At 34.0% G+C, this 25183-nt stretch overlaps 1 protein-coding gene across 1 annotated transcript in view; it reads right to left on the bottom strand.

Moving 5' to 3' along the window:
• Positions 1-25183, bottom strand: part of CUNH8orf34 (chromosome unknown C8orf34 homolog) — a 353639-nt gene that overhangs the window by 4695 nt on the left and 323761 nt on the right. The window contains 1 exon segment of the mRNA XM_008710771.2: positions 17564-17657. Within this exon segment, the coding sequence (XP_008708993.2) occupies positions 17564-17657 (94 nt within the window).

Genomic DNA, 25183 nt, shown 5'->3' with positions numbered 1-25183 from the left:
AATAGATTAAGCCCAAGTTTTCCAAAGCAGATCTTGGAATGCTAGTCCTGCATGGTGTTAATACGAATGATCCACAAAAAAATGGTTCCTTGGTCAAAGAATTTTGGACAGCAGCATACCATATCTGCTTTCTGGAGAATCAAAATACACACCATATTAAATAAAGGCTCTTAGAAGTCTTATGTAACTTGATATTTATCAAAGTTAAATAAATAAATTTATGTATTAAATAAATAAAATGATTTAACTTGATATTTATCAGAGTTATTTGACATTAGGTTTTCATATAACTCATTTTAAAAAAATCTATACAGATCCATTGGTAAGTTCTGTTCTAATTAGAGTCAAACACTCGTATCAATGCAATTGCTGTCTCACATAATTCAGCAATAAAACTGAAAAAGCATGAGTTTTGTACTCAGACAGACCTGATTTCAAATTCTAATTCCACCCCTTCCTATGTACATGACCTTGAGCAAATTAGCTGAGTATCCCCATCAGAGGATGATTGTAAGGGAAACACCTTTGCAAGAATTCATTAAGTAGTGGATATTTGACAGTTTTGTAGTATTCAAATTCAGATAGGAACTACAAAAAGATTTGGACTGAAAGCGATGATTGTATGTGGAAAGTGGATGCTGAATAAAGCTGGAGAACTTGATAAACTTTTAGAAATCTTACACACGAAAGGGTTTTCAATGAAATAATGACTTCATATTGAAATGTTCTTTACCACCCAAAGATAGTCAAGGTGCTTACAAGAGAGCCTTGAATCAAAGCTCTGTATTAGTGGTTCTCAAATTTTAAGTGTATTAGAATCATCTGGAAGGTTTTTTAAAAAGCAGGTTGCCAGACTTCCCTATTCAGAGTTTCTGACTTAGCAGTTGTGGAGCAGGGTCCAAGGAAATTGCATTTCTTAAAATTTCCAAAGAGGTGCTGTTGCTGCTGCAGCTTTGCGGGCCACACTGTGTGTGTCGCTGCTCTGTGTAGCATGGACTTTGGGTGAAAGAGGAAGCCAGCTGTGGTTGGATACACTTGAAGAAAAAATAGTGAAGTGTCCAGGTATAGAACCAGATTGAAGTGTAGGTTTAGAAAGAAATAGATAACCTCAAGGGCAGAAGGTTTGGGACAGAGAATGGATTCTAGAAATCTAAGATTTTAGAGTTGGATGCAATTTCACATTTAACAAAAAAAAAAAAAAAAGAAGAAGAAGAAGAAGCAGCAGCATTATCTTGGATCACTGCATTTGAGAGGGCCAAAGAACTCTAATAGTAAAGCATTGGATAAGTCTGCCAAGTAGCAGTTAAGTGTTCTTAATGGTAAGATTGGAGCAGAGAGAAAAGCAAGGAATCGAATGTAAACACCCCACACAAAAGAAGAGAAGTGATCAGTAGGATGATAGTGACAAGGAAAGAAACAGGACAGCCAGACAAATGGCAAGAGCCTAAAAAGGAAGAGAATTCAGGTAGAATGTTAATGTTTCTTCATGGTATTTAACACCCGGCAATTGAAAGAAGGAGCAGCTTCTCCTGGTAAAGGTTATAAGGGTAGCAGTATTTTCTAGGAGCCATTTCAAATAAGGCACAAGAAAGTGGTTTGGCCGGGGAGGGGGGGGGGGGCATGAAGCGCGTTCTCTGAATAGCACTGACGGACAATCAGTTTGCAAATAAAATCCCAGTTCCACAGGGCACGGTGGAAAGATCTGGGAAATATATTCACAGTGCTTAAGAAAACAAATACATGAGGAGATTTTATTTTGATAGGGGCAGTGGGGGCAAGGCAAAGTGGCCAAGGATAATAGAAATAAAGACAGAATTAATTGATCTCAAGTTTCTGAATTGCATAACACTTGCTCTTGTGTGGCAACTGACTTAGGTATCCAGCCTTACACTGCTTCCCTCTGTGAAGCAGCACTACTTATACAGGGGATGGCTCATTATTACCCATACTTAGGGGGATTAAGAAATGAAACACCTTTGGTGGGGGGAAGAAAGAGCAAGCGAGAGTAGTCATAAAGTCTAGAAATAAAGGTAATATTTCTGTTTACAGATTAGAACCTGCTTACTTTCTTCTTGAATGCTGTAGGTACAGGTCTATTCAGTGAAAAATGGCGATACAAATTACCTGAGGAAGTGACCACAAATGCATATGTAGGGACAGATGTAAATGCTGCATTAATGCCCTATGTTCATTGCAACTCTGACTAAATTATCATTACGACAGAGGAACAACACACTGAGCATATGAAATGTCACTGAACATATCATGTTCTGCTGTGTAGACTGATAAACCACTTATTACATATATATGTCTATGTTTCTAGACATTGTGGCCTCCCTGAATAATCAGAAGATAGAGACTCAGGCTTGGCCATTTCTCAAGTGATCTTCAAAGGTCACTTAAACAATATGAACTAAATTTATTCATTCCTTCATTTGTTCAATTCATTCAGTAAATATTTAGTAAGTAAATCAATAGTGAATATATAAATATTTATTAAATAAATATGTTTTGAATACTTACAATGTAAAATAAGAACATTAAGAATAAATTTTCCCTAATAGGTTAATTTTTGGGATTAAATACGTGGAAGCAACTTATAAGTTATGAAGCCTTGCATACCTAGTAGAAACTTTCTGAAAATTATTTTAAATGTTAACAAATGGATAATCCTTTGTGTCCTAATATGAAGGAGAAAGTCACATGCAACATATGTTTAAGAATATAAAGAAAAGCCATGTTTTTGGTCTGAAGAATGTTTAATTATACTGAAGTTGATATATAGTTTTGGGATATTTAGTCAACATTTCAAAACAACTCATTTTTAAAAATTTGGCAGCCTGCTTTGAACAGTTGTTCTATTTTTAATATCTAACTGTGGGATTTAAAACTTGCTTAATGTAATTGCTAAATGTTATTTATTTTATTCTGTCAAAATCCTAATTTTTATGTTTATCATGTATGCCTCCCTTAATTTTCTGGATGACTTTGCATGTAGATAACAGTTTGGAACACAGTGTAAATTTAACTAAATCAAGTTGAAGTTTATATTAAAAGCAGATTTTCTACCCAAATGTATTACTGCTTGTTTCTTTATATGTCACTTTTTCTTATTTTCATGCTCTATAGGGTTTTCTTTATGATACAAACTCTGCACTCAGTGAAATAATTCCTCTCTTGATACTATCTATGCACACATCCCCCCTCCCTCCTTTTTTTAGCTTATAGAGATGGAATGACATTTTTGGAATAGAACATATGGCCATGGATTGAGCTAGAATGTAGACTGCACTTCTTGTGTATCCTTGGGAAAGGATATTTAACAGATCTGAGTTTACAAAACCAGAGTAATATCACCTACATATTAAGTTGTCACAAGGATTAAGGGAAATACTACATAGCACATACCCGCAAAAATTTAATAAGTTCTCTTCCATTTTTTCTTCTTTTGGAGACACGTGTTTCTATATAAGCCTTAAAATGTCCATTACTCATAATAAGCTATAAGGAGAAATGGAATGACATAATTCTAATTACCCAAATAGACTTTGTAATTCTATTTTATGTTAGCCTAGGTGACAATTTTCCTAATTCATTATTAAATCATTTTTCTATTAGAATAGACACTAACTTTCTCCGTGAAAAGACTTATTAGGCCCTATTTCTGAAGTTCTGTGCTTAGAACTCCTCTATCTTCATATACCCTCTTTATTATGCCTACACAAATAGTTTCTTCAGCCCCAATGCCTATCTTCAGGCTAGGATTTCTTGTCAGATCCTAATAACAAATACATTTCAGCTTTTATTCCACCTTTTAGGAGACTATGCCAGTCACTTTTAGTCTAGCTCAGACAGTGGAAATAGAGCATCTTCTGGAAGAAATAGTTTGTTCTTTGATTTTTTTCCTTTAGTTTGAGGTAAATAAGCACTTATGTTTGAAAGAAGAGGAAAAAGGAGAGTGAAATAAAAACGTGGGTTGGGAACAATGATGGTATGACAGCAGGTACCCCAATTAGCAGAAATGAGATGAAATCTTCCAGCCTGGGAGAATACATAAGAACACAGCAAAAGATAATCCTACCACCCATGAACCTCCCAAGGGAGAGGTCACTCTTCTGGCCCCAAAGTAGGACTATAAAATCTTTCTCTCCTCTGCCTGTGCCAAGGCATATTAGAAGCAACAAGCTGAATTCAAAAGCCATAGAATAATTAAGAAAATCAGAAAAATGAACTGTAGCTTCACAAATGAAGACACATTATTCCTGGTTAGCAAGTAAAAGGCAAAAATTATTTGGCACAGAATCTTAAAGGAAAGCATTCTCTTTTACTCCCAAGTAGTTAATGTACCTCTGACATTAAAATCTGGAACCAAGCAATTGTAGATGTGCCTGAGTATGAGCCCGTTCTCTGCAATTTATTAGCCTGGGGACCACAGGGATGGAGAAGCACCTTATAGTCTTCTGACTCCTAGTTTTTTCCCACTCCCTCATAACATCTAGAAAGAGAAAACCAGCCTCCCACTGAGATAATAAATGACACACGTGTATGTTCACAGTAAAAAAGTGAGTCCGTTAGTCAGTCGCAGTAAGAACATAGCAGGTATCTGGGAACAAATTCCACACAGGAGTGAAAACAGTGTCATTAAAAATAATATCAGTAAAAGAAAGTAGAAAACCCAAAAAGAAGCAAAAGACAAATTCTGGTGATTTAGAAGATAAATTGTCCTTTTTTTTTTCACAAATAGAAACCATTGTATATGATATACGTTTAGCCTAAAAGTAAAAACTTAGAATTTACTAATATACAGCAAGCATATATTATGTGTCTGGCACTATGTTTGGCACAAATTCAAGCAATGAAAAAGGAAAGTTTTCTCAGTCTTTGGAAACTAAATGCAATTATGTGAAAATGTTCTGATTTTGCCCACATTTATGAAATATATTGAAGTTAGAAATTTAATACCCAGGATTGTTTGGGTCAATTATTCAGATAGAGCATCAAGGATCTATCAATAATAAGGTATTAAATGGTCAATATCCAGGAGAAAAAGAAAATAAACAGAAATAAGCATGGAATTTGAGGACATGGTTCCTCTAAAGGTATCTACCAGTTGCAGAAGAAAGTCCTGAGAAGTTGACAACTTGCAAAAGATTCATAGGCAGGCAGGACAAAAATTGGGGATCCAGGCTTACTGAGGAAGATGACCCAGATTAATTTCCTAGGTTTGGGGTTGCTACTCTGCAGGGCTACACTATAAGAATAAGGGTAAAATAGAAATAAACCAGCCCTCTCAATGACTACTTAAAATCTTCTCAACTATGTGTTGAATTCAAATAACCTAGGATTGCTAATACCCCAGAAACAAAGTAAAATCCTATCTGGAAGAAGATAACATCATTCTAGGCCTCAAATTATCTTTGCAATTTCATATACAATTTCACACTTAATCTAAAATATATAAACATGGTGACAAGGCCATGTGATCAAAAACCAAGAGAAAATGACAGAGAATAGAAAGACCCACAAGGAATCAAATAATGGACTTAAACACAGATTTCAAAATAAGTATGGGTAATAAGAAATTAAAGACAATATTTAGAGTTTTTGTGAAGAACTAGACACTAAAAATAAACCAATGAAAATGCTAAAATAAATACAGTAACTGAAATTTGAAAGTCAGTATATGTTAAGCAGCAGATCTGATAGCATTAAAGAGAGAAAAAATAAACTTGAACATAGTTCAGAATAAAACATCCACAATGATACACAGAAACAAATGGTTGGAAAATGGAGGTGGGGCACATTTTTCATACAGTTAGAATGTCTAATATATGTTAATTGCTGGCAGTGGTGACTTTAAAACATAATCCCCAGTCTTTCACATTTTCCCCATCACTTGCTAGAACCATGTCCATTGACCTTAAGTCTATAATGTGTGACTATATAATCAACAAAAAAATTAATTAAAAAAGAGACATCACTACAGAACTGGAACACATTTTTCTAAAAGCTATAAGAGCATATTACAAATACTTTGTAAGAATGAATTTGAAAATTCAAATGAAATGAGCAAATCTCTGGAAAAATAAAGCTTACCAAAACTGTCACAAGGGGAAATAGAAAATCTGAGTAGTTACATAGCTATTAAATTAAATTAAATTCATAGAAATTAAATTTCTTCACGTGAAGAAATTTTGAGGTCCATATGTTTCCACCACTGAATTCCTCTAATCATTAAAAAAATAATTTAATGTTACACAAACATTTCCAGAGCATCCATCAGGATATATTCCCCAATACATTTTATGAGGCTAGCTAATGTTGATTCCAATGCATAACAGAATTGTGTTAAAGGGAAAACTTTTTTTGCCCAAATAAGCTAATTGAATTATAAATATAGATGTAAAAATCCTAAACAAATTTTTACCAAGATCCCTATCAAGTTAGGTTTATTGCAAAATGCAATACCAGATTCATCCTCAAAAACTAACCCATGAAATTAACCACACTAACATAATAAGTGAGAAAAATATTTAAAGATGGATTAAAATGTTTGATAAATTTTGACATTTACTCACAATTAAAAAAAAAAACTCAATGTATTCAGAAGGTAAGAAAATGTTCTTAATCTAAAAAAAGTGTATACACACAGACATATACTAACCTATAGCAAATATCATACTTCATGATGCAAAATTGAAAACTTTCCTTCTTAAATCAGGAATGAGACCCAATGCTTTCATTTCCTTAGAACATATATCCAGAAGAGGGCTTGCTGGAGCATAAGGAAGTTTTATTTTTATTTTTTTGAGGAAAATCATCCATACTGTTTTCCATAATGGACATACTAATTTACATTCCCACCAACAATGTACAGGGTTCTCTTTTTTCCACATCTTCACCAACTCTTATCTTTTTGATTAAGGCCTTTCTAAGGGTGTGAGGTTATATCTCATTGTGGTTTTGATTGCACTTCCCTGATAATTAGTGATGTTGAGCCCCTTTTTGTGTACCTATTGACAATTTCTTCTGTGGAAAAATGTCTATTAAGTTTCTTTGTCCATCTTTTAATTGGATTATTTAGGTTTTTTTGTTATTGAATTATATGTGTTTCTTATATTTTTTGGATATTAATCCCTTATCATATAAATGGTTTAATAAAAATTCTCAATAAAATAAGTATAAAAGGAAATTTCCTCAACCTAATTATGGTCATTTATGAAACTCCCACAGGTAACATCATAATCAATGGAGAAAAATTGAAAGTTTTTCCTCTAAGATACAGTACAAGACAAGGATGTCCATCCTTGCTACTTCTATTCAAAATAGTACAGGAAGTACTAGCAAAAGTACTACAAAAGTACTACCAGACAAGAAAAAAGAATAAATGGGATCCAAATCAGCAAAGAGTAAAATTATGACTGTTTGTAGATGACATAATCCTATATATAGAAAATCCTAAAGACTCCATGCAAATACACAGACACACAAACACACACACACACACACACACACACACACACACACACACACACCTGTTAGAACTAATACAAAAATTCAGTAAAGTTACAGAATACAAAAGCAACATACAAAAATCAGTTGCACTTCTTCACACTAAAAATGATCTATCTGAAAAGGAAATAAAAAAAAAATTCTATTTACAATACTTCAAAAGAATAAAATATTTAGGAATAAATTTAACTAAGAAGACAAAAGATCTGTACACTGAAAACTATAAAACAGTGATAAAAGAAATTGAAGAAGGCATAAATAAATGGAAAAATATCCTATGCTGATAGATTGGAAGAACTAATATTGCTAAAATGTCCGTACAAAGTGATATACAGGTTCAATGCAATCTCTATAAAAATTCCAATGGCATTTTTCACAGAAATAGAAAAAAATTCTAAAATTCTTGTGGAACCACAAAAAAACTCCTAATAGCCAAAGCAATCTTGAGAAAGAATGGAGCTGGAAGCATCATACTTACTGATTTCAAATTATATTACAAAGTGATAGTAATCCACAGTATGGTACTGGCATAAAAATGGACACATGGACCGATGGAATAGAATAGGGAGTCCAAAGATAAACCCAAGCATATATGGTCAACTAGTTTTTAACAAGACTGCTAAAAATACACAATGGGGAAAGGACAGTCCCTTCTTTAAATGGTTTTGGGAAAACTGTGTATCCACGCGCAAAAAAATGAAATTGGATCCTTATCTCACAATATACACAAAAATCAACTCAAATATTTTAAAGACTTAAATGTGAGACTGGAAACTGTAAAACGCTTAGAAGAAAACAGGGAGAAAACTCTTTGACATTGGTCTTGGCAATAATGTTTTAGACATGACAAAAGCTCAGGCAACAGAAGCAAAAATAAGTAAGTGGGACAGCATCAAACTAAAAAGCCTCTGCACAGCAAAGAAAACAACAAAATAAAAAAGGTAACCTAAAGATTGGGAGACAACATTTGCAAACCAAATTTCTGATAATTATGTCTTTTAATATAAAAATATTAAAAATATAAAAAAATAAATCATGCACACCTTGAGACTTTGGGTAAGAGTTTACTCTAAAATTAATTATGTTTCAAAGAATTAAAATTATAAGCTCGAGTTACATATATTTAGTGATATTTAGTTGATAGGTTAACAACTATACTCAATAACAACAAAGTTTTAAAAAACACTTCGACAATGATATAGTTCACCTCCTATAAGTTGGGCTGTATTATGGTCCATGTTTGCCTTCTTTGCCTAGTAAAGAACATAACTTCTAAAAAGCGATTTATTTATTTATTTACTTATTTATTATTTTTTGCTGCATACAAGAGACTCATTTTACTTTATTTTTATTTTTAATTTTTTTATTTCAAGTTTTTACTTAAAGTCCAGTTAGTTAATATACAGTGTAATATTAGTTTCAGGAGTAGAATTTAGTGATTCATCACTTACATACAACACAGTGTTCATCACAAGTGCCCTTCTTAATACCTATCATCCATTTAACCCATCCCTCCACCACCTCCCCTCCAGCAGCCCTCAGTTTGTTTTCTATAGTTAAGAGTCTGTTTTCTAGTTTGCCTCCCTCTCTTTTTTTCCCCTATGTTCATCTGTTTCGTTTCTTAAATTCCACATGAGTGAAATCAGATGTTATTTGCCTTTCTATGACTGACTTATTTCACTTAGCATAATATACTCCAGCTCCATCCATGTCATTGCAAATGGCAAGACTTCATTCTTTTTTATGGCTAATATTCCATTGTATACATATACTACCACTTTATTTTATAAGTCTTTTAAAAACTGCACGTCTTAGGGAGATGGTGATCTCTTTTTGAAATAGCACTAGAGCACAGGTAGTTTAAAAACTAGTTTTCTTCTCAAGTTAAGAAATGTGTAAAGGGCCAAATACCTGGACCTCCTCATCATCTGTGTTAATGTTATCCAAAGCTTTGAACATGAATGTTCTCATCAGAGTTCCTCCCTATGTAAGGATTTCTCCACTCCTTATTTTATCAACTCACATTTTTTATCCTTATAATTTGCACCCTCTGTGTTCTTTTCATGACTTACCTTTCTATACTTATTTCTCTCTGATCCCGTGTCTAGTGTTTTTCCCTAAACGTATGAATTGCTAGTTCCCTGGGCCACCAAACATAACCAATGCTCTTCCTACGTTCATGTCCTTGCTCATATGACATTCTTGTCCAGCCCTGTACTTCAAAGTCTTACCCATCTCTTAGTTCAAACACCACTTCTTCACTAAGATCTCTCTAATTACATGTTCCTACTGCCAACTTCATATGATATTTCCTTCCTTTGGCTTCCTTAACATTCTATTTATCTTTTAAAAAACAGTATACCTTATGCTACAGATGCTTATGCACTTCTCTTTAGCTTACTAGAGAAAAGGGAGCATAACCTTCTGTTTTGTTTTGTTTTTTATATATCCCATACTATAAAGCCCAACACAGAGCAGCTTCTCATTAATGTGTATTGAATTTTAAGATTCATAAACATGATTCTAAGGAGATTCTAAGGAGGTAATCTGGTTTATGGAGCATATGGAACATATTGGAGAATCTTAACTAAAAAAAATCCTAGTTTGGGACAAAAATGTCCAGGTCTGTTTCATTTTTGTGAAAGTGAAGCAGGTCATTGTTACAAAACAAGTCAGGGAAAATTATGGAACCAGTTTGTCTGGTGTGAACAAGCTGAAGTTCATACAGTAACTGAAAATACACAGAACAAAATTCATGGAGAACAGATAGATTTTACTTACAACCAATCAATACATTCTTCTCATTTGTGAAAGATATATCTCATCTAATATAAGACTGCCTATAAGCTAAATCCATCAAGCTTAGAGAATGAACTAGACTTCCCTTCATTTTGTTTTCATTATTATATTTTCAGGCTACACCTAGAGCAAATGTAAGAATATTTCAAGACAAACAAAGAGTGTTTGGTAAAAGGATTAAAAACTTATGCTACTCATTTATAACTTTGATTTTTTTTTTTAAATAACCAAAAATTGGACCAGGTATCTTCTATTTTCAGTTTTAAAGAATTCAACTCCATACAGTACTCTAATCCAAAGAATTCTGCATCACAAAAGAACGGTTCTGTTGTTTAAATACAGCCTTCTCTGATACTTGTTATGAAATGCTCTGACTACTATTACTGTGTGTGACAAGGAAATGTCAATAAATAGAGCAGGTAAACTTTGTATCTGTTCTGAAGAATGTAACTTTATAAATTGCAGAGCAACTTGACACTTTTTTCTATTACACTTAATAATAGTTTATTTGGTGAGATTAAGTGTTATATGTTATTAAATATTACCCTTTAATTTTTTTCTAGGAGGATAGAAATCAGTTGAACCATTCATAATATCAAGGTTTTACCACAGACATGGGAAACCTTTCAAAGTAAGAATGCCCCATGAATAATTCAGAGGCATTTGGCCTCTAGAAATTGCAAAAACTTACTTATAGCTAAAATAATTCTCTACAATCACTATTATAATGGAAAAATTACAATTTGACATTAGAATGTTTTGCTTGCAACGATTAACAGTAATTATTAACTTACTTTTATATTTATTGGTTAAAGATAAATCTTTAAATATTTATGATGATAACAGGTACCAAACATGCAAATGCCTAATTCATAGGATTTATTGCCTGGTATGAGTTCAGAAGCCCTGAATTTTTTAGGAGAAGCTTTAGAATTTTCTGAACACTCTTAGAAGATTTAATGTGAAAAGTGAGATTAAAAATCATCAAGATTTCCTTTGGTTTTTAAAAATAACCTAATACAGTCTTCCAGAAGTTTGTATCTTTTTTACTTTTAGAGCTCATCTTTCTAGTTATTCTTGTGCTATTTTTATTGTATTACTGTTATTATTATTATTTTTTATTCTTGGTTGTTTCCAATGTGTGTCTTTTGTCTACAAACACAAGTATTGTGTAGGATAATCCGGTTGACCTTTAAATAAGAACAAAATACTGAAGTCCTGTCTCATTTATCTCCTGAGGTATATATTTCTAGTCCCTATTTCTGATCCCACAACCTTAATACATAAACTCTGTGTTCCAAGTCTCATGAAGCCTGACACCTATCCATAATTGGCTATTAACTCATTTTGGTCTTTGTGTTATCTGCATTCCACTGTCCCTAACATATCCTTTCCTACTCTTTCGTTTGATAGGATGTTAGTACCTTATCTTGGACCTGGTAAAATAATCAGCTGTGGTACAATAACACCACCGCCTCAAGCATTGCTCAAATACAAATCTTGGGAGGCTACCTGGAAAGGAGTAATGTGAGGTTAGATTAAGGAGAACAAAGGTCACACCACATCCTGAGTGGACAGTAGAATGCTGTAGCCCTATACTGCCCTAGCACTTTGGCTCTCAAGGGTGACAGCATAAACTGTGTCACGCCCTTACCAGGAACAAAGGAAGTCATGAATAAAGGATGAAGCAATAAGAGTAAACATCACTGAGCCCAAACAAGAACTCTTGATTCTACTCCTGGCATCTGCTACTAAGTAGGTGACATGAACAAACTTACAATCTGTTTGAGAATCAACTTCTTCATTAAATTAAGAGAACTGAGATTGAGAGGATTAGATTAGATTAGCATTTCCTAAAATCCTAGAACATTTGTTTTTCCAGCAGTTAATAGGCATTCTGAAAATTATAAGCATTCTGAAAACAGAAGTTAATAAGTATTCTGCAAAAAAGAACTCAAGTAAATATGCAAAAAACTCTGGACTATACATAGTCAAGCAGATCTTGCTGCAGGACCACCCAGTGACTTCTAGAAAAGACTGTATAGCTTGTCTTCAAGTCAACATTGGAAAATAATTTGTCTCATTTTAAGCCAAGATGCTGATTACACTTGATCTATTCATTTAAAAGTGTAGAACTGTTTCACTCCTCTTGAAAAGTTGTTATACCATTGGTATAACAACTGAGAGTTTCTCAAATTAAATAATATGTATAAAGTCCCAAAACTCATTTTACTACAAAATTGTTTTTAGTAGCTTATCATGAAATTAAGACTTAAAGAAATAGATGTTATCTGGTCCTATAGCCCATTATGAAGCTATCATATTCCCATTCAAACAAAGAGAAAATTGGGTTGATGAAATCAGGAAAAATAGGAGAGGAGAAGCACTTCTGGAATGTGGGTGTAGGGATCTCCAAAATTTTGTTCCACTAAAAAGCAATGAGAACATTAGCAAAAATCACCAAAATCAACTTTTCACAACTCCAGAAATTAACCAAAGACTTGCAATAATCCATAGAACATTTATTAAAGAAAAGCAGCTGAATCTCAATGAGAACAGTTAGCCGTGTAGGATTTTAACTTACCCAATATCAATAGCCTTCTCTCTAACTCTGCAGTAGCCTTGAAAACCAGCAGCCTCAGCAATGATGGTAGCTATAAAAAAGCAGCTTCTGATCCACTAGAGGGGGCAGAATGTGTTTGGAGTTTCCCCAGATGTCCTGTATCTAGAGAATTATCACTGTTTGACCTATATAGAAGCTATCTGCAAAATCCTCACTTGAATGTTTTTTCTTTATTTGTCCTGGATTAGAGCTCACTCAGTGAAAAACTCAGTCCCTATGATATTTGTCAAAAACAATTAGAGGCAACAGTTTTACTACCATGTGCCCGAAGCAGTGATACCAACTGGGGCAAGCAAGGGGTTTACCACACACACACACACATTAATAAATAAATAAATAAATAAATAAATAAACAAACAAACAAACAAATAAATAGTAAAAAGAAAGCCTTGTGGGGGGGGCGCCTGGGTGGCACAGCGGTTAAGTGTCTGCCTTCGGCTCAGGGCGTGATCCCGGCGTTATGGGATCGAGCCCCACATCAGGCTCCTCCACTATGAGCCTGCTTCTTCCTCTCTCACTCCCCCTGCTTGTGTTCCCTCTCTCGCTGACTGTTCCTATCTCTGTCAAATAAATAAATAAAATATTAAAAAAAAAAAAAAGAAAGCCTTGTGGATGAGACACCTATAAGCAGCTTTCAAAAGATCTGACATATTCCTGAGGATCTAGAAGGCCCCCTGTATGTGTAGTACAATGCATCTGCCCAGCCCTAGGAAGGCTCTATCTCTCACCTCTTGTTGACCTAGAAGCTCTGTAGAAGCAACGTTGTAAAGTGCTGGAGTGTCCATGGTGTGCCTCAATACCTTGTCCAGGCATTAGCTGACTACTCAGCTACTGAGCAGAGACTTCAGTAGGTAAAGCAAAAATAATATAGACTTTAAAAATTAGTTCAGGGAAGTCAGTAAACAAAAAGTAGCGAGGGCCATAACAACAAGAAAAAACAATAATAGACTGAAAAATAACTTACTTTGATCACTGGAGACCCTCAAAGCTTATGAATATAATTTTGTTATATTAATAATAAACTATACTTGTACAGAAATTGACAAAGTATATTCACACCTATCATTCTGTTTGATCTACACTCAAATCTCAGGAATTCAGCTACAATCAAGTAGCACTTTGCCTTATTTTTTACTCCATACACTAGCTTTTTGGGATTAATGAAGTATTTGGACTAATTTATGCCATCACACTTTGCATCTGCTATTTGTCATTTTTTTCTTTACATTTTTCTTTTTTTGTTGTTGTTTTAGCTTGGTTTTTCAAGTTTTAAAACCCCACAATATAATTAGAGGGTGCTGGCTGGTTTGATGGTAGCTATTTGTGTCCATGTATATATTGAACCTACTGACCGGAGAGCCTGTACCTCAATTTCATTCCACATTCATTCCTTCAAATTTCAGCCTTCTTTCTCCATTCTCACATTTTACATCCGAATTTAACTTACAGATAAGAAAAGCAGCCTAGAGAAATAAGGTCCAAAATCGAACAACACCATGGAGACAATTCTGAAAATACAACCCTCTGATTCATTGGACTTTTCGTTCCGCTGGTTCTCAATCTTTAAAATAATCAAGGTTCACCTGAGGGTGTATTAAAAGTGCAGAATTCAGAGTCCCATCAGAGATTCTGATCCAATAGGTCTGAATGAAGCCCAGGAATATGAACATCAAACAGTAGATTCAAATATCTGTGATAGGAGTTAGTGACTTCACACTATAATCTAAGAGATTAAAAACAAACATACTCCTAGCATGACTTTTTTAAAATTTTGATTTATACTTTTAAACAAAAGCAGAATAAAGAAAAAACCTATTTAATTAAAGCTTCTGCTTATCTTATTTATAATAAAAGTTTTTAAAGCTTCCCATTTAATGATTCAAAACATCTTTTCCTAAAAATTGTCTCTTTTAACTTATTTGAATTGTCTTATTTTAAAATGATGCAATAAGAAATATGCACTACTACAAAGATCCTCACATTTGGAAGCTTTCTGCCATGATAATTTTGTCTCAGGAGAAATGAAAAAATTCTACAAAATTACCTAGGTATAATTTATAGAAAGCTGACTCAAGAAACAGGTGTTACTGTTGGAATGATGAATCTTGTCCTTTTCCTCACTCATAAATTTCTAATATATGAGCCTCTAGACTCTAAATCAGATGTTGGGCTCACATATATTTATGTCATTAATTTTCTTTCACTGAGAAAATCAAGAGGTAGATGATCTCTACATAACTTGCCAGCTGTTTCACACACCACATGCATTGAGTACAAGTTTAGTGGAGATGTTAGTGCCTTCGTGGCTCCATCTTACACTTGTCCCAGCACCTGAATGTTGGATGCTGTTCTTGAGAAGAATTTGCATCTCTGTGCTATGAGCTTGGCTACAATGCTAGCTAGCATTCCATTTCCAGATGGTTCTTATTACTACCTAATTATTTTTAAACCCTGATTTTATTTCAAACAATTTACCATTGTCAAGGGTCACCTCCAAGTACAACACTGCTGAAATCAAATATTTTTGGTTCTAGGTCTCTGGTTAGAAGAGTTGACGAATGGCCTTTCTTAGAGTGATTGATAGACCATATGGCAAATGCCATGACTAAACTATAAATCCAATATTAAAATTTTAAAAACAGTAAATAATTTTTATGGCAATTATTCAGTCACAATTATTATTTATTTTATATGTTTAAATTTCCAACTGTCTTGATAAGTGAATTAGAAAGAATCAAAGAAATATATTCATTCATTCGTTATTCTGATATTTATTGAGGTCTTATTGTGTTTGTCAATATATAAACAGATTCTTTCAAAAACTTTGCATCCTAGTGGAAGAGGAGATTATTGCAATTTATCAAAATCTTGTGAAAGTATATGCAGAAAGGCAATATGATTAGACAACAAGGGTTAAAGAAAGTTTTGGGGATTTTTTTTTAATCTCCTTTGCATTTTTAAGCTATTTTTTAGACTGAATACTAATTGGAGGCATTGGATTTAAGGGATAAAATAAGTCTAAATTTGCACATGGATTAAATACACTATTTTGACCGATTATGTTCTTGCTTTTAAGTTATAGCTCATTATAAGTTATAGCATACTCATAAAATTAACATACTGTGCGTCCCACTGGACTTACTCACTCTGGGCACCTATGCGTTGATTCTGATAGAGCAAAATTGTATATATATTGCATTTATTCAAAACACATACACATTACCTTGAAGGGTTTCTTTAAAACACAAAATTTATAAAGGATTCAAAAGAATTTGGTGAAAACGACTAAATCCGAAGTGTAGAATAGTGTTTATGTATATTTAAATGTGTGGAGAGTAGGGAGCGGGTATAAGTGTGTTTGCATTTGTTTTCATAAAAGCTTTGGGCTACTATTAATTCTTTCTTACTTGGAGGATTCTCTCCTTTGTAGTCCATGCTGCTCTTTTCCTAGACCATTTTACTCAGGATCGCTTGCATTGAAGATCTTCAAAATGTTCTCTTTATTTTTGTAATTGCTTAAAGTACAGCCTACTTTCTGAGCCTTTATCAGCTGTTGTCTGAGGAAGGTGTTGTTTCCCTCAAAGCGAATCTATCAAATGTCACCATATTATTCTCTGTTTCTGAATGTGCCAGCCAAGTGACACTTCTTGGCACATGCCTCCTCTTACCTGAGCACTCTGTCTTACGTGCCTCTCCTGTCTATGCTCCCTCTGACACGTAAGCCTACAGTTATGGAAATGGAATAAGAATATTTTTAAATGCCTTTTAATCCCGAAGAGTAATTTCCTGGATCCCCCTGGGTAAGGAATCATAATGTTTGTATAACATAGTAGGTATTCCTGGTAGCTATGGCTTAGGGGAATTTTTAAGTAATCACTTCACACCAATTATCATGAGAGCTACATTATCATTTACAATTTTTATTTCTCTCTGCAGGCTACCATTGATTAAAAACAGTAAATTTTGATATGTTATTTTTTTAATGATGCTATTTCTATATAGTCCAGACTCCAACCTGTCATCTGGATTGCTGAGCCCATATATCTGACAATGTCAGTAAACCCCTAGAAAGCACGCACTGTGTCATGCTAAGGTAGAGTAATCCATCCTTTGTTAAGATTATAATCTAGAGATTTAGATCAAGAGCTATATGTTCTATTTGTCTTAAATTCTATAATATTAATTTGTTTTGTGAGCTTACAAGAGTTTCTATGTACATGCACTCATTCATTTAACCAACAATGATAATTTCACATATAATAAATTATGAGAGGAACTTCACATATTTTAAAATTGTTTAATAATCACAAATTATCACTGATCTAATTCCACAATATTTATAAAAGATTCACATTCCAAATGGACTTTCTGTGCTGGTCTTCAGAAAGAATAATTCCTTCTTTTGAGGTGTTACCTATCCCTCTTTGCAAGGTCAGGTTGCAGCTTCTGCACCACAATGAAAACATCACTGAATCAAGACTTAACCTGAAGGAGAGCATATCTTTCCATGGTCTCCCTAAACAAGCCTGAATTTTTTGCAGGCGTTTAATTTTAGGAAAGGGAGATACCTTCGTTGTGGATTTCCTTTGGCTAAGAGCAATTTGTCAGTAAACAGCAATGTCTACTCACGTTTATCTTGTTCTGCTTCTACTCCTTCACTTTCTGTGTCACTTGGCAAGATCCACGGCTGATGAACTACTTGCAATTGCTTTAAAGATTCATCCTGCCCAAGAAAAAGTTCATTCTGGATTAAACTCTAGATGGATATCATGAATACCAACATGGGTGAATACTTTTGCTTTATGAACTACATGTCCAAAAAAAAAAAACAAAGAAGAAGAAGAAGAATTTCTTCACAACGGAGAAGAGTTCTAAGTTTAAATTCATTTTCATGTCAGTCATGCCATAAATTCTGAACTCATTTTTTTATATTCCCCTTTTAATAAGATTTAATATCTTAGTAAGAGGAAATATCTAGACTCTGTTCCTTCCTGAATTAATATTTTTATGGAAATCTTGGCAAGTTATGCTTAGAAATACAACAATGAAATATTCAGTATAAAATTGCACAAAATGTGCCTATTTGCCATCAAAGTTTTCAAACTCCTTTTAATTAGAATAAAGATTTGTAGGATTTAGAGAACATTCTCAACTTTACCTTTCAGTACTACTTACTTCACTGCCTTCTTCTTCTTCTCACTTCCTTATTTTTTAAAGATACTTCTCATACTTCCTTCTTGCTCTGTGCTTTCTGTCATTTCCCTAAAGCAGACCCTCATCTTCTCCCACCCTGACTGCAATCGTAGCCATCTATGATGTTTTCTAGGGTCAAGTTGCTTCGTAATTCTCCCCACCAGTTTCCTGCCAGTGTGGGCTTTTGAAGACGCCATATAATGTACTCATAACCTTTTCATAATCTTCCATTGGCTTCATAATTCTTAGGATAAAATCTAAACTCAAGGCCCCTTATGATCTATATGTGTCTACCCCATTATACCACCACTTCCATCTCCATCCCACCTCAACTAACACTTCCACTCCAGCTACAGTTACCTGATAGCTCCTCAGGTTGGTCATTCTGTCCGATCTGCCAATATGTTTTCGCATGTTATACTTCCTGCCTACATTCATTAATCTGTCTCAAACATTAACACTTCTCCCAAGGCTTAGATGTTATCTCTACTGAAAGCCTTCTTCAGGGAAGACAGAACTACTCCTCTATTCCTTTATGTGCCTATTGTACCAACGTAATAATTACTGCATAGTAATTGCTCTTTCATATTCTCCTACTTCAAAAATAATGTGGAAAGTCCCTAAGGACATGGATAACTTCTGTTACCTCTAAATTTCAAATTTATTGAGCCATGATGTAAGAAAATCTTTTCAAATATATTTTGAAATGTTCAAACAAAATCAGTATGACCTGTCAATTTACTCTTTTGACTTCTCAAATTCACATCATCTTCCCCCTCTTTCAATAATCTTTTTCTCCAGCTTGAGGTATTTTGTTTATTTTGTTCAAACAAATACTGACAAGATAAAAATAAGGGCCCACAACTCCTGATTTCTAAGAAAGATGATATCACCAAGTATTGAATGTCCACTTTGCTTAAAATGATTCCTGTATGAGAGAAACATCCTATTTGCTATCTCTTGATTGTGGCAGTTACCTCTGATGTTTAGTCCCAATCTAGAGTCTCAAAAAGTTACAGTTTTTCAGGAGTTTGGGAGGGAAATAGGGGGTTGAATAGGTGAATCAGAGGGGCTATTTTAGGGAAGTGAAACAATTCTGATATTATAATGGTAAATACAAAACACTAACATTTGTCAAAACCTATAGAACTTCACACAACAGCATAAAACTTAGTGTAAGCAAACAAAAAAAATCAATTAGAAGGTTGGGGGATCCCAAGATGGAAGGCAAAATACTAAAAAAGAAAGTAGATACATTACAGATGTATGAAATGAAACTGAAGGTTACATGTGGGGAATAAGGTTCTAACCTAAGTAACTGAAAATGAGTGGAGTCTGTAAAACCAAAAGCAAAAAGAACTATGCACAAATACTGTACACTAATTGATAAAGGTTTTCCCTATGTATATACATGTTAACAATTCTGAAACTACTATACATATATTCTGGAATTGAACAAAGAAATAAATGGATGACAGAAGCTGGGAGCCACATATTTCACTGGTGAAGCTGGAGTTAATAGAAAGCAAAGCTAGACTGATACAGGTATAATGTGTTACAATTGGAGACATCAGTAGGAACTCATGTTTAGCTTACTATATATACAGAAGGCTACACAGAGAAATATTTATGGATATTTATACATACATGGGTTACTATATACAGATATATCTCTCTGCTCTGGTAGCTGAGAGGGTTTAGAAGCAATGACATCCCAATAGCAACGAACACAACTATCACCCAGATCTTGATTCCTAATACCATTCTCCAATGAAAGAGCCAGAACTCTTGAAGAAATGACTGATTCTAGGACTGAGGCAGGAAAGATACAAGATAAGCCTGAAGCATCTTGGAGTGCCAGAAAGCAAGAAAGTGTTCACATATGCATGTACACACACACACATGCATACACACGCACGCAAACTCTCACACACACACATAATGAGGGATATATCAAAGGGTTAAAGGAACCAACTGAAAAATCTATCAATGGCTGAAGCTAGCACAATTTATACAACAAAATAAATAAGGTAGCACTGGGTTACTATGAAATATGAAATAAATATCTGTGAGTCCATTCTGATAAAAATAAATGATTAACTAAATAAATTAATAGGTAAGAACAGTTAAATATGCCATGCAAAAGGATTTCAAATAATTTATATAGATACTCTGCTCTTAAGGAGGTGGAGAATAATTTCCCAATCCTTAAGTGCACACTGTGCATAGTGACTTTCTACCAGAGTGCAATATAGAAAGGGAAGACAAAAAGAGTAACTTTGCCATGGAGAAATCTGACAAACACCACCAAAAGCCAAGTGATTAAGGTCAACATCAATAGCAATGATTCATGTTGGTCTCTTGGTAGGATATGATGAAAACGGAATCTGACCTCTATGGTTTTCTTCCTCAAAATATATCATCCCAGTCTAACCACAAGAAAAATATCACACAAATCTCATCTGAGGAACAATCAACAAAATATATGTCCAATATTCTTCAATGTATTGATAATGGTAACCATTATCAAACACAAGGGAAGTCTGAGAAATTGTCACAACCAAGAAAATACTAAAGATACAACTACGAAATGTAATACGATGACTTGAATGGGGTCTTGGGATAGAAAAAGGGCACTAGAAAAAACCTGAGGAAACATGAATAAAATATGGATTTAGTCACTAATAATGTATCAATATTGGTTTATTAATTGTGACAAATATACTAATATGAGGTCTTAATGATAATTAAAACTAGGTGAGAGGTCTATAGGAACTCTCTGCACTACCTTGCAAACAATTCCATAAACCTAAAACTGTTCTAAAATAAAAAGACTTACTTAAAAAGTTAAAATAATCAAAACAGTATTTTTAAGTGACTTGCAATTTTAAAATAAAAGCACATCTTTTTTTCTTAGCACCACCAACTCGAAAACAGTCTGTTAATAGGATTAAAACTTAAATTCCAGAGAATAGATCCTAAGAGTTCTCATCACAAGGAGAACATTTTTTTAAAATTGTATCTATATGAGATGATGGATGTTAACTAAACCTGTTGTGGTAATCATTTCATAATATATGTATATTGGACCATCTTAAACTTATACAGTGATGTATGTCAATTACATCTCAAAAAACTAGAAAAGATAAAAACAAAACCAGGGGCGCCTGGGTAGCGCAGTCGTTAAAGCGTCTGCCTTCGGCTCAGGGCGTGATCCCGGCGTTCCGGGATCGAGTCCCACATCGGGCTCCTCTGCTGGGAGCCTGCTTCTTCCTCTCTCACTCGCCTGCTGTGTTCCCTCTCTCGCTGGCTGTCTCTCTGTCACATAAATAAATAAAATCTTTAAAAAAAAACAAAACCAAAAACGTATATTGCTGTCATGGGAGAGATGGCCTTTGCAGTGAAAAGTCCTTGCCTCAAGGGTTCAGAGTCACAGTTGTTTTTACCAAGGTTAATTTAGGGCATGTCACTTCTCCTCTTGGGATGGAATGGAGTGGGTGAAGGTCCTGGATAATATGATCTCTAGTATTTCACGAGGGGCAAATTTCTAGGCCCAGATTCTTCAGACAGCCAGTAGAATGTGAGAGGTACTAGATGGGCTATTGTAGGGAAAGTTAGCAAAGAAAAAATAAAGAGAGTCATTCTTGGAATATACACTTACGTATAAATCAGTGTTTATTTTTAGAATTTAACTTATTTTTTTCTCAAATTTATCAATTATTGGATTTGGTCTTGCAGAGCCACGACCAAAGAAACAGCATAAACTCAAAAAAAAAAAAAAAAAACAAAAAAAAAAAACAACTTAGATGTAAAACTCCATAGCAGTATAGAGGACAACAGAAATATAATTTCAAAATTTTTCATGTAACAGAGAAGAAAATCACCTTCCTACAATTTATCAAAAATAGAACACATGATCTCTGCTGTTTAAAAAAGAACTATGAAAAATAACCTTTTTGGTTTTGTAAGCTAAAATAGCCAAATCTTACTCATTTAAAACATGAAATTTTAAAGTAACCATGAAAAAATGTTTTTAATTTAAAAGGTACTTTGGTTATTTACCTTTTGGGCCCAAATATTAAAACCTGTTTTCATAAAGAAAGACATAGCTAATAAGTCATTTGTGTTACTTTTTCCCACAATAGTTCAGAACACTGAGCAATCCTACTGATCGGTTTCCAGTTTTAACGGCTTTACTCCTCAAGAGATAATAAGCATTCAGTTATTCTTTTGTTTATTGCAAATTACGTAAAGTACAAATAGAACATTAGCTCAATAAAACATGTAGTTTGAGAAGAACTTTAAAATGCTGAGTTGTTGGAATTGTAGAGATAGTACAAATATTACTGTTAATAGATCATTTAAATGCTTTACTCCGGTTTTCCCTTAAATACGATTAGTAACACAATGCACCTGTTTGCTTCATCAAATGCCATCAGGCAATACAAGGTATGTTCAACCTTGAGCCCATAAGACTTTTTGATGGGGTCAGGAAGCTGAAATCTTGAACATTTTTAAAAACAAGAGCTGACATGTTCATCTTTGTCAACTTATTGAAAATTTTTCTACAGGGATATTAAACTACGTCTGAGCATAGCACAAACTGTTTCATATGCCCAAGAGCAAGCTCTTGGGTTGCTTTTAGAAGAAATGCCATTCATCCTTTTTCTAAAACACTTTCACCATAAGTATGTAAACATCCAGGGACTAGGAGTGCTGAGAAATAGTAACATGCATCGCATGGAAAACAGTTGCTAGCCCTATATCAGCATATCATTTTATCTGCCAACAGAATAAGTGCTTTATAAACTTCAACAGTATTGTTATTCCACATGGATAGCCTATTTTTGGATTCTCTAAATGCAATCAATCAGTGATTTATGTCATCTGTGGCCATGGAAGCTCAGTATGTTTAGAGAAAAAAAATGCTCCTCTGCTTAAACTTTCACCGTTGGATACTTCAATTTTGAGGCAACAGATATTCCTCTCCCTTTGGTTAAATATGAAATTAATGCACAAAACATCAGCTTCTATCTTTCAAAAAAGATTAATCACTTTCATTTTACTTCTATAACCATTGGATCCCTATAAAATAAAAATCCCTGAGGCATGTCGCATGTAAAGCAAAACAAAATTACTCTCCTCTCCAGATACATTTAATAGACTGCTTCTACTGACAAAGAATTAAGACTATACTTCCATTAAAATGAATTTCTCCATATATAACTTACACACAAATTAATACAGGCACACCTCATTTTATCATGCTTCACAGATGCTGAATTTTTTTTTTTTTTTTTTTTTTTACTCATTGAGGGTTTGTGGCAGCCCTGCCTTTAGCAAGCCTATCAGCACCATTTTCCCAACAGCCCTTGCTCAGGTTATGTCCCTGTGTCACATTTTGCTAATTTTCCCAATATTCCAAACTTTTTCATGATTATTCTATTTGTTATGGAGATCTGTGATCAGTGACTATGACTTACTGAAAGCTTAGATGATGGTTAGCATTTTTTAGCAATAAAGTGTTTCCAAATTAAAGTATATACGTTTTTTAGACATAATGTTATTGCACATTTAATAGACTATAGTAGATTATAAACATAATTTTTATATGCACTGTGAAACCAAAAAATTCCTTGGCTCACTTAATTTCAACATTTGCTTTATTGTAGTGGTCTGGAACCAAAGCCACAATATCACCAAGGTATGGCTGTAAAGTTTGAAAATATCTTTCTTTTTGTATTTGTTAATGAAATTCCTTGTATTATCAGACTGAAATCCATAATTTTTTAGTAAATTATACTTCTACAGCCCATTTCTTTTGGGAATTGTAAAAGGGCAATTAAGACATAAGAAGAGGGAAGTAATAAGTTTAGGAAGCTGTAAGTTTGAACTAATAGGATTTGGGAAAAGAAAAGAGAAACGGCAATAATTTAGTTAGAAATAAATGGTAGATTGTGAAAAATATTACAAAATAAATGCAAGGTGCTAAAATAAATTTATCTGACAAATTTGCTATATTATACTGTGCATGGGGATCACACTCCATTTTATGTCCTAATTCATTCCATTTGGTGACTTTTCTCTTCAAGAAAATTGTAGGACAAAATTGTAAGCCTTTGAAATGGATGAAAGATTATGGGTATAGACAATGAAAAACAATACATTTTTCTAGCATGTCCTTCTCATTACCTGATTGTGTGGAGGCTCTGGGTCTTTTCTTGACTTCGAGCTGTTTAATAACTACATAATTCATAGACATTGATAGTTGTGCAAATGATTCTAGTCCATACCTTGCATCCATTTGAATGTAATTGTTTATTACCCTATGGCTATTGGTCAGTTTTGCCAATTTTTGCCTCTCTTTATAACTTCATTTCAGCATTCCTTATTTAAAGGAGGGTTTAAATTCTCCCTTGAACTGGTTGTAATACTTTACTGGTTCCCTTACGAGTGAGTTAAATAAATCTTTGATATGTGTTCATTTTATATCTGTTTAAGAGCCATGATGATAACTTTTTAAAAATGTAACTCTTTTAACAATATGTATTAGTTCTTAAGGAATGTCAAAGACAAAATAGGGTTTTCTTGACAAAATTCCTTGTTCCCTTGTTTCTTAACTGAATAAAACCATATAATTCAATAGTAACATCAATTTTCCTAAAAGTAAAGCCCTGTGCATGATAAAAAGTTAATTATGTCTTCTTTAGTATAGGATGATGTCATGCACTTTCCACAGAAGTAGAGTTGGGAGGAACTTCACGACAGTAGTGATCACACAAATAGTACAACACAGGAGAAACAAGACGGGCCAAAACTGGCATGAGAAGTGATTTTAAGATATTCTGTTGCACAAAAACGATCCCTTTTCCAGTTCAGGTGGTACAGCTGGCAAAGCCAACCTCTACAGATCTGGAAAAGGCGTGCCCGCTTAACATGCTTCTCTTTCTGTCTGACACCTTTACAGATTGCGAAGCTGCCTCTTGACACCTGGAGTTAGTTCACGCTTCCATGTATGTTGCCTCCGGCCTTCACCAGCTAACTTCCTGAACTGTG

Source organism: Ursus maritimus, unplaced genomic scaffold (assembly GCF_017311325.1).
Source record: "Ursus maritimus isolate PB19 unplaced genomic scaffold, ASM1731132v1 scaffold_9, whole genome shotgun sequence".
NCBI classification, from domain to species: domain Eukaryota; kingdom Metazoa; phylum Chordata; class Mammalia; order Carnivora; family Ursidae; genus Ursus; species Ursus maritimus.
The sequence above is the reverse complement of the archived record's forward strand: the minus strand, read 5'-3'. Positions and strand labels throughout refer to the sequence as shown.